General features: G+C 38.8%; 1 protein-coding gene across 14 annotated transcripts in view; it reads left to right on the forward strand.

The window, feature by feature from the left end:
• EYA1 (EYA transcriptional coactivator and phosphatase 1) overlaps positions 1-10,940 on the forward strand; it is an 81,035-nt gene extending 70,095 nt beyond the window's left edge. For all 14 annotated transcript variants that reach the window (XM_083451111.1, XM_083451117.1, XM_083451118.1 and 11 more), the window contains 2 exons: positions 540-640; positions 7,729-10,940. In XM_083451111.1, coding sequence (XP_083307237.1) covers positions 540-640; positions 7,729-7,809 — 182 coding nt within the window. In that variant the 3' untranslated portion in view covers positions 7,810-10,940. The remainder of the gene's footprint in view (positions 1-539; positions 641-7,728) is intronic.
• The last annotated feature ends 241 nt before the right edge of the window (positions 10,941-11,181 follow it).

The following is an 11,181-nucleotide window of genomic DNA, read 5'->3' on the forward strand; positions in this document are numbered from 1 at the left end:
CATGACCCTCAGAATAAGATTCTCATGCTCTCCTGACTGTTTCATTTCACTTCATTTTGCCCCTGTTGCACCTATATTAGCCATTTCATATTCACCTATATACACAAGTTCTCTTCTCAAAACCATGAGCTCTGGGGGTTTTTTATTCAATTATGCCGAATATTTACAGTAACTTTGATAGTGTATGCAGAAATAGCAGCCTTGCCATGCCACTGAGTCCCTTCCCTGGAAGAAATTGGCAACGTGAGAAATAGGGACCTTAGTGAATATCCATGGTGAATTGATGGATTTGACCAGGATTGGCTTAAAATACCAGAAAAGTAAGAAGCCAGGGAAGGGAAATAAGTTGAAGTGTAGGCTACATCAGAGCCTTGTGGTATTTTCAGTGACCATTCATGCAAAAAAAAAAAGCTAATGCCAGGATAGGGTTATTGGTATAATATAAAATGTTTTTAGCTACACTAGTTGGTTTCTTAAAGTAAAATGCAACATGGTTTTGGTTACACCACCTCTGGTGGTTTATGCTTTTTTGTTTTTAGGAAAAGAAAGCTGTTTTGAGCGCATAATTCAAAGATTTGGAAGAAAAGTAGTATATGTTGTTATAGGAGATGGTGTGGAAGAAGAACAAGGATCAAAGAAGGTAATAAGTCAAGGTTTACATTTCTACAGCAATGTTCCTTTGAATTGCAGGTTCTAAGCATCTCATTAATACACAATCTTTGCTGCTGGAGGTAATCATGTAGAGACTGGGCAGCCATCTGTTGGGGTGGCTGTAACTCTGGATTTCATGCCTTGAGCCCAGAGCTGGACTAAGGATTATTGTATTAGTTTTCCTGTGTTATACGGAACTGTGGTTTTTAGGTTGATATACCGCCATGTCACCCCAAATTTAATTCATACCAATGGGCATGATGTGACACAACAGCTGATGTTATAGACATTTTGCCACCCTTTTTTAGCATGTGAGCTTCAGTTCACCCATGAAAACTGGGTAAGAACTGTATTCTGGAATATCGCCCTAAATTTCATCACATGAGCAGTGGTAGTGTGATCCATGAAAATCATGGGGAAATTACTGTACAAAACTCTCATGATTTTCTGGGTTAGCAGAATTGCAATTCTGGAAGCAATTAACATGGAAATGAGTGCTTAGATTCCTCTGGATTTCCAGTAGTGCCTTTTACATTGTGTGGAAGATCAAATAAATCCTGAAGATTAACAGATAAGAAAATATCAGGGAAAGGAGGGGAGTGTTATCTGAACACCATGTGCATTTGGGCCATATAAATGACTTACATTTAGTAAGCCTTCTTGCCTAAATGAATTACATTTTTAAACTAATATCCAAAAGTAAGAGAAATATCTACATTTTGATTCATTTTTATATCCTGTATCAGGGGTGGGGAAGCTTTGGTTTTCCAAATGTTGGTAGACTCTGACTCACACCAGTGTAAGCCAGCACGGCCAATTGTTAGGGACAATGGGAGTTGTAGTTCAGTAGCATCCAGTAGCATCCAGAGGGCCAAAGGTCCCCCACCCTTATTTTTTATGAATAGCACTGAATTCCATGTGCTGGTGATTAAAAAGTCCTTTGCCAAAAGAACTGTGCACTTATATCAGTGCCTAATCTAAATAAGCAGTTTCTGGAAGTTTCCTTCACAAAACTTTTACATTTGTGGAATGGACAGATAGTACAAAACATCCTCCGGAGGCATTCCTTTCATGTGTTCTTTGTTGCCGGAAGGAATTTCCAGTTTAGGACAGAAGGAAGCATCTAGATTTTCTCCTGGCAAAGCAACAGTGAATTCAATGGGATTATATTAACAAGGAATTTTGTAACTATATGTATTTGTGCCTAAGAAAAACATCTTCCTGTGTCTACAACCATTCAGATTCTTATCTCACCTCAAAAATACTACTTTTCAAGCTCCCCGTGGCTATATTTATATGCCTTTAACTTAAAGGTCTCAATTGTGGCTTTGCGCCGAGCCCAGAATAATAAAGGACACCCTGTGGTTCTGTTGCTCCCATATCTGCCAGCAGGGAGATTTTCCTCCAATTTTTCCTGTTCTTTTGGGGAGAGAACAAACTGTGCTGGCTCTCTGCCCACCACAGCAAATGCACTTTCTCTGTTTTGTTGACCTAAGCTGGCACAGAGTTGCAGGGAGAGGCAAGCTGGAGCCAGTGCTGCACCCTTTTTAACACATCTATGGCACACCACTGCAGTTATATAACCAAAGAACTTCATGCTTCCTTTCTAACGTAGACCGAGCTTTCAGTCTGAATAGTTAAATAGCCGAAACTAAAATAAAAAAGAGAAATTGACTTTTGAAGTGAGCTGCTTTTCCATACAATGCAAACTAATTTCACACAGTCCCAGTTGTTCCTTGGTTCAAGTGGTCAAACCAGTTTCCCATCCCAACCACCAGCTGTCAGTCAAGTAAGCGAAGCAGCTATCTCCCAAAAGCCAGCTCCTCCTCCACTCGCTATGTCTAGTTCCTTCGCTGGCTGTGTCTCATCCATTGCCTAATGCCAGCTGAGATTTGATGCTGAAAACACTCAGTGCACCTTTAGATATTCCTTCATGAGGGAGTAAGTGAACAAAATTGTCAGTATATAAGACTGACAAATGCCATTGTACATTTTTTTTTAAAAAGTATTTAGAGAGTTTAATGTGTAACACCAGAAAACACATTTTCCTGTGTGAGTTGCTGCCTGGCCAACCAATCAAATACTCTATTCCAGATTTGTTTCTGATGACAGTGGCTTGTCTGTGCAGTTTATTAAGATTGTGTCAGAAAACAGTTAACCATCTAAAAACTTACAGATATTACAGACTACAGGGGAACAACTGGCACTAGGGATAATAGCAGCACTGATGGACTGGAAACTGATGTGGTTCTACAGAAACAAGCTAAAGGGCAGAAAACTACCAGAAGGAAGCTGCTAGGGGGGGTGACTTGTGGTTTCAGTTGTCTCTGTACTAATGCACAGAGCATGGGAAACAAGCAATACAAATTTGAGGTAATACGGGATGGTAAATAATAGGCATTACTGATATGTGTTACTGAAACAGGGTGAGATAGGCTCATGACTGGAATGTAGAAATTGAGAGGTATAACCTGTTCATAGGAATAGAACAAATGGGAAGGGTGGAGGAGGAGCATTATATGTAAAGGATATGTACATCTATCGGGGGAATGCTGTGGGCGTAGTGTGTCTTGATTTCAGTAAGGCTTTTGACAAAGTATTTTTGCAAGGAAGCTGGTAAAATATGGGCTGGACCAGGCAACTTTTAGGTGGACAAAACTATAAAATCAGTTGTTTGAGGAACTGATGTTTTTTTCATATATTACCATATATAACAAAAAATATTATACATGTTGTAGTGTGTTGAAAAAACTAGATGTACATAACAGAGAGCCCGTTTTTTTGCAATCTTAAACCAAACCTGTCAGAAAAAGAGAATGTGCATCCTTTCAAATGCACCATTTTTAAGGCATCCCTTTTGATTGATTAAAAGAAATATGTTTCACTCAGGATGCAACACACTCTTATATTTCACTTGAAGTGAATAAGTCATGGCATTGTCACCTTTCCATAAGCTGTTATTTCCTGCAGACTCATTTTATAAGACAATTAAAATATTCAGACTAAGCAGTAATATAAAATGGGGGAAGCGTATCTGGACTAGTTCATAGAACAGCTGATGCAGGTGGGATTATGAGGAGTTCGGGATATGATGCATAGAGTTCACTGTCTTTGTATTTGCCTCCTAGGAGAGAAATTGTTGTGCTAGGAAATCCCTACACATAAATGCTATTAAAATTACGTATAGAACCTAGCAGTAGATGTTTACTGGAATATTTGGTTATTAACCTAACCATTCCCAAATTGCAGTCTTCAGCATCTTCATTTGCAAACAGATTCAAATATATTTGGGCTCAGGTTCTTTTTATGAGTTTGCAGTAATATAAAATTAGTAATTGCCACAGGGGGTATATGGGACAACTTGGAGCATGTTTACTTTTCAAATAGCAAAGTGTGCAAAAAGTATTGAGCTTTGTTCTATGTAGAACAGTAAGAAAAGAGGATAACTGTGTAAACTGCTAACAATCAGTGAATCAGTTAAGTAACAGCACTTTCTGTGGCTGTTGTTACATTGTTGTCTGTTGGTTAGCTCCGAGTTTTTGCTTAGGACTTGAAACAGAGATGTGTTGGGGCACAGCTGAGACCACTTTTGTGCTTTTTCCACACTAGAATATGCTGATTTTACATTTGTTTTCTGAAAGCAACACTGTAATGAATTTAGCTAATGTTCCTACACAAGATACCGACATGAGCTGGTTTGAAATCAGCACAGACTGTGCTTTCTACATTAACAAAGTGGCAGATGAGAGACAGGGGTAAAGCACCCAAACTCAAATGCACCCCACTGCTGCTTCTCTGCTGAAAAATCACCCCTTCTTGATATCACAGTTTTGTTACATGTGTTTCTGTGCAATGTGTAGCTAGACCATAAGGCAGCTTCTAAATCAGCTAGACAAAAATCATAGCTAATGATAGCTAAATGGATGCTGTCCAAGCATGCTGTGTCTCTCAATGCCAGGTAGGTGGGACAGAAGATACTGCAACAGCTGTTACCTTCATGCCCTGATTTCAAACTTCCCAGAGGCATCTGGCTAGCTGCAGTTGTTGACTAGATGTACCCAGCAAAGCCTTGTTTTGTCCTTAGACTCTTAAACAGCAGCCAGCCTTGGAGTACTGACAAATATGGCTGGAGAATGAAGTGGATTAACTTGGGCAATTTCCCCTCTTCTGCTGTCACTCAGAGCTTATGCTGGACTGCTTCATCTTTCCCTATCTGACCACAACCTAGGTTCCTAAGTGGAGTAGCTTGAGCCCAAGCCCTGGGTGAGCCAAAGGACAGCAAAAAGGCGTTGGGAGGAGGAAAACACAGCCCTAACCAGTCCATTCCTTTCTTTGCCAGAAATCTCCATATTTCTCTTAGACAGACTCCGACTTCCTACTATTAATACAAGAGCTGCAGGAATGGCTAGTAGATAAAATCAGGGTTTGCTTCAATTATGCCATATAGATTGCCTCTTTCTCTGGTCTTGCTCACATGTCAAACCATGCCTTAGTATGAACATGCAATAAGATTAAGCCTGCTTCACCTCTCCCCAATTGCTTTGCTGCTAAACCCTGCTGAGCCATGCCATAACCTTGCTTAGTGTGTAATCCAAACACAGGCTTGTGATTTAGCCAGGCTCTCATATTATAGCAGTTTAAGATTTTAAAAAAGGATTCAGCTATTTGTTGCATACTCTAAAATGAACTGTGCATATCTAAAATAATAGAATCCAAAACATACTTCACTTCCTTTACATTTTAAATGTCAAATATTTTCCCATGGGATAGCTTGAATGTTTTCTCTCTGAAAGGTTATGGCTATCTTTTCTTATTATTTGTATAAAATATTTCACTGACATCAAAAGTCCTGCTTTTATAGCTTTAGGGTAGTATGGTTTCGCAATTACATTTTCACCCCTTGTGAATGATATTGTGTATTTCCCTTCCCCCACCCCAGTTGTTCATATCTTTGGTTTATTCAGGTGTCTTGCAAACACACTTGTAAGTCCAGATTCAAATTTTCCTTTTATTTAGCTAGTAGAATGAAATGTAAACATTCATCTTTAAGATATTTCATTTGGGAAATTTGCTACAATGTCAACATGAACAATGCTAGTATAATACGAATCACTGGGAGAAGGTTAGCCAGAAAATGATTTGGGCAACACAGTGATACATTTTGATTCTTTGCTTTAATAACCTGTTTAATTCACCTGCCAGAAAGTTTTAAACAAGCATGTTTTGGCAGCAAACAATACACTATTAAATGTGTTGTCACCAAATGCTGCATCATTTTGACATATGTGTCTTGTGGACAAAGAAAAGATTTTCTCTATCCGTAGGTTTCCAGTTTAAGAAACTAGCTTTCTTTCTTTCCTTCTAAGAAAAAGCAGTTCAGATTTGCTTCTTTAATGAGGCTGTTCAGCTATGTATTTTAGTACAGATTTTAATGGATTGCTGTGCTAAAGAAATATTAATTATGAAACAGGAAGAATTACATACTTAGGAAACCTCTGAAGTCATAACCACACTTAACAGGGAGTAAGCACTATTGAATTTCATAGGACTTACTTCTAAGTAGACATGGTTAGGAATGCAGCCCTTAACCTGGGTTTCAATGACAGCTTATGGATTTCCATATGAACAGTTGGGTCTTTCCAGTCCACCTTTCTACTGCATACCTATATTAACCTCTGAAAATCTGCTCTTGGTGGTTAGGAGAACCCTCTGAAATTTAATTCCAGCTTGATGCAAAGGAGTGCAATTTGAAATGAAAACTGGCATTGTGCCACTAACGCACCACACCCTTGAGTCACAGCACTTCATGCTTTTGCAGTGCTGTTTGGATTCCTGCTATTACTTTTTTATGTCGCTTTATACCAGGATAGCTAACATGGGGGCCACCAGAAGTTGCTGGGGTCCAAATCCCAACATCTCCAGCCAGCAAAGCCAGTGGTCAGGGATGATGGGAGTTGGAGCCTGAAAACATCTGGACGGCACTATGTTGGCTATTAATATGTTGTGTTTTGTGAAGCTCCCCTTCTGTAGGTCTTTAAACACCATATCATATGTAGGTGCACCAAAACAAACTAGGTTGTGTGTCTCTGTTGACAAAAACCTCTTTAATCCAGTGTGGAATTTCTGAGTGGAACAGGGAGGGAAGGAAGGTGACTTTTGCATATTCATTCCCTCCTCCTATGTAGCCCCATCATGGTCCCCTTCGGTTCCCTTGGAGGACCTTATGAACGATTTGGCAGGTGATGCAAATGACTGCAGTGAGGGGGTGAATCAGCAAAAATAGCTTCCTCCTCATTCTACTGAATTAAAAAATCTTCCATTTGTGGAGGGACACCATTGGATACAACCCAGTAAACTTAGTTTCCTTTGCCAAGTAACCATCAACAGCCCTGATTTAATCTACCCAATGTTTGTTGCATTCTTTCAGAGAAAAAACTATGATGTCTGACCACAAAGCCACTGCCAGCTATCAAATTAGTCTCAGAGAACATTAGTATGGAGCAGGAATACATAATGCAGCTTAGTATGTCTTTGAAACCGAGGAATATTTTATCACACTTCTTCCCAATATGATCTCATAAGTACATTTCTCACCACACTGTTAAGTCATCCCATTCTTTCCTTGGGTATTGGCAGAAAGAGGCTACCTGTGTGGAGGTGCTGAAGCTGCCGACTTTGGCCCTATGTCTTGTCTTGTACTACAGCTTTTACCTTCTGGCCACAGGGGGCACCTGGCTCCAGCTGTAGACTTCTAACTCAACAGCTAGAATTCTTAATAGAGAATTTGGGTCTGCATTTGTAGTAAACACTGTGTAGAAAAAAGAAGGGGCAGCTAAGCACTGTGGTTTTTTGCATTCGCTTTATATGGTCTGTTTCAATATGTTCTGCCTCTGTAAACATCCTAATGTTTTGCTTCTGAATCTTATGAAGTATTTTTAATGTTGAATAGATACATTTTTGCAGCCATTCTCGCATTTTCATCTGCCTGCTTTCCAATACGAAATGGGCCAAGCACAGCTGTACTCGCAAAATAACATATAGCTTTGCGTCCTTACATTGTGTTTTTATTTTTCACAGCATGCCATGCCATTCTGGAGGATCACAAGTCACTCTGACCTTATGGCCCTTCATCATGCCTTGGAACTGGAGTACTTATAGTAGCACTTTGTAACCCCAGAACTTCCCTTGCGCCCATGGACAGTGTGCCTGCAACTTGTGTCATTGCTGGGCTACAGAAATTTGTGATTTCATCATGTTGATGTACAGCTGCAACTGGTCTCAACCTTTGCCCTAGCAGTAAATGGAGGAGCATGTCTCTCGTCTTCAGAAACAGCTGTTGATTCTAGTACTGTGAATCTAATGAAAACAAGCCATGATGAGAATGTTTAACAGTGTGTCCTTATCACATTCACCACATTGAAACGTTGGTACCTGTGAAGAGACTGGGAAGTGCTTTGTGGTTTCTAGAATCTTCATTGTGGCGCACATACACCTTCTTAAATACAACAAACTTGATTGCACAACAAAAGACTGAGCTTTTTCTTTTCTTTTTAAGAATCCCATGCATACATTTCTTGAAAAGGTTTACTTTCCCCCACTCCCACCCCTCTCTTTCTCTCTCCCTCTTTTAGTTTCTCAGACCCAGGGTACTCTGTAAATCTTTACTTATTTATGAACAGACTCTGTTTTGGCACCATCACCTAAATGTGGAAATGTATGATAAATGAAAGGCTGTAATGAGTGTTTGCCTTCTGATAACAAATTGATTTTGAATTTTAGCACATTGCAAAGTAGTTTAAAGTATGTCTAATTTAAGCAAATAGGTACATCACTGAGACAATCGTGTACAGGAAGAATGTTTTGGTGTAAATTTGTAATGAATGGATGACGTTTTACATATTGTTTAGGCAAATACTATTGAAAGGTAGTAATGGCTTTTTGGTGAAATATGAGGCAGTGTATGCACAAACTATTGTGCTGTGCCTTATGAAAGTATTGTGTATAAATATGTAGATAATTGATTTTTTTTTAGATCAATTTGTCAAGACCAAAAGCATGGATGTCAAGTGTCAATAAGGAATCACTTTTTATTCTTTCTGCTCTTTCTTCTGGTTTTTTCATTGGCAAATCTATTATATCTAAACATACCTCCCCTACTTGCACCATGCCCATCATGGGCTTCTTGTTTACATTTTGTACTTGCCTATAAGTGCAAAATATATGGGCCTCACATCAGGTTAGAATGGTTTACGTGTTTAAATTGCCAGTTTTCTTGACAAAATACCTATGTTTGATGAAGGCTTGATCTGGCTCTGTTTCAGTGTGTTTTGCCAAAAGAAGCAGCAATTTAAATACACATGTGTACTTTCAACTGATGTCATTTTTTGCTCAGGTATTATACCTGAGTATAAATGGTATAGTCTTGAAGTGATCTCTTTCGTTTAATTGGCTTTAATTTAGCTTTACTGCTAAACACTGAATGTGGGAGAAGTAAATAATTTATCTGTTGATTCCCCCCCCCAAAAAAAGGTAGAGAACTGGGTTTTTTTAAAAGTATGTCATGTAACATATCTTGACTTTTTGAAAAATCGGAACAAAGTGTTCATGCACTGAAAAACTAAAACTGAATGCAACCACTTTATTTTCAAGTGCAAAGGGAGAGGTCTTTCTGAGATCTAGTGAGTACATACTAAATTAACTATGGCTCATCAGAAACTTATTGCCGTCTCGGTCCCTTTCTTCTCAAAAAAGTAATAATTTTTTTGCTTGAATATTTAAAATGCTTTAAACCTCACACAGATCTGTTGAAAAACGGGCAGAATGTAATGACAGTTCTAGTTTCACAATGAGCAGCTGTCAAGCAAACTGATGTAACACTGTGATAACCTAATAAAATATCAGGTGGATGGGGCAAAGCATGGCTGTGAGTGTTGGTTTGCATTAGCTGTTGAAACAGTTCATGCCCCCAGCCTCCCCTACCTTTATTGTGAGAGTACCCCCCCCCAAAAAAAATGTGGCTTGTTGAAATTATTATGCAGCCCAAAAATAAACAAACACTGATTTTGTAAAACCTTCAAACTTTGAGTGCGAGAATTTTGACACACAATTCTTTTACCTTTAGGCCCACAGTATGAAATTAGAAACTGGCAAATGTCTGGTGCATCCTTAATTTTAACCAGGAACCAGATTTTTCTATTGGTCCATTGCCGGCAATGGGCATAGTAAAAATAGTCATTGCCAATTTTGTTAAGACTGTTTGTAACTAGCTTCTATTACATTTGAACTGTTCCCATCTTCTGTAACATATGAAGATTATGAACAATCTAGTCACTTTCTTTAAATATTATCGGTGTGATTCTCTTAACCATGGTTAACATCCTCTTCCCTCCCCAGAGAGAATTCCTCCCTCCTGCTGATAACTGGGGTAAAGGAATACAGTAACATGAATGTCCTTATGGTTAGGGGTAACCAGCTTCCTTGGTTGGGTTTACTGGGCTGCAATCCTACACTCTTACCAGGGAGTAAGCCCAATTGAACCCAGTGGGATTTATTTCTGAGTACATGCACAGGATTCTATTAAGGTGGAAATGTCAGATTTGCAGATCAAAGGGTTGGGAGAAGGGAGTACCTGATCCTGCAACCTGCCCCTAATCTTGTAAATGTGGTTAAGGGAAGGCCTTTGATACAGCTGCATGTGGTTTATATGGCTCCCCCGCCCTTTTTTTTTTTTTTGCCTAAACCTTGGTACTTTTTTTTCCATTGGTGTCTTTGTTAGACTTCAGCAGCAGTTATTTTAGTCCTTTCCTAAAGTTCTTGTTGTTTTTTGCAACATAAACCAGCTTTTAAGCCAGCTACAAGCAAACATAGTAACTGTGAGGTAAACACCCTATTTTTGTGGAAGATGCATACTGCTGCTACACTTTATAATTATGTTATGGATTGTTTCAAATTGTTTGATTTTAAATACCCCCCCACCAGCCTTCAATAACTTTATGTACCAAGAGCAATCCAATTCAGGGACTACTCACAGTCTATAAAGTTTAGCACATATACACAAATCTTTTAATGACAGGGGCTGTAATTAGTTTCCCCCCCTTTTTTGCTTTAAGCAAAATAGAGATGAACTTTCCCCCCTTTGTTTCAATTTTTTGTAGTCAACATGCTGACTAAAAAAAAGTTTGTCTGGGCCTTATTGTACAAAAAGTGTGTTGTGTCCACAACTGTGTACAGAAATTTTCCTTCCTTCATTTTGTGTTTAAATTAATAAAATTGATTTGTGACATATTAAAGAGTTTTATCTTGGATGTATTTGATTTCTCCCATCCCTTAATACATATTTGCTCAGACTACTGCTTACAGTTGCCAGAGATTTGCACCTGGATATAGGAAAGAAAATTCAAGTTCAAACAGCCACTTATTTTTGAAGTTAAGCTACACACTATCGGCATAACCTACCTCACGGGTTCTTGTAAGGAAAAATATGCTGCTCTTGAGTTCCCTGGCTGAAATTTAGGTTACAATATTAACAAA

The sequence above is a fragment of the Podarcis tiliguerta genome (genome assembly GCF_965153285.1).
Source record: "Podarcis tiliguerta genome assembly, chromosome: 7".
Classification (NCBI taxonomy): Eukaryota; Metazoa; Chordata; class Lepidosauria; order Squamata; family Lacertidae; genus Podarcis; species Podarcis tiliguerta.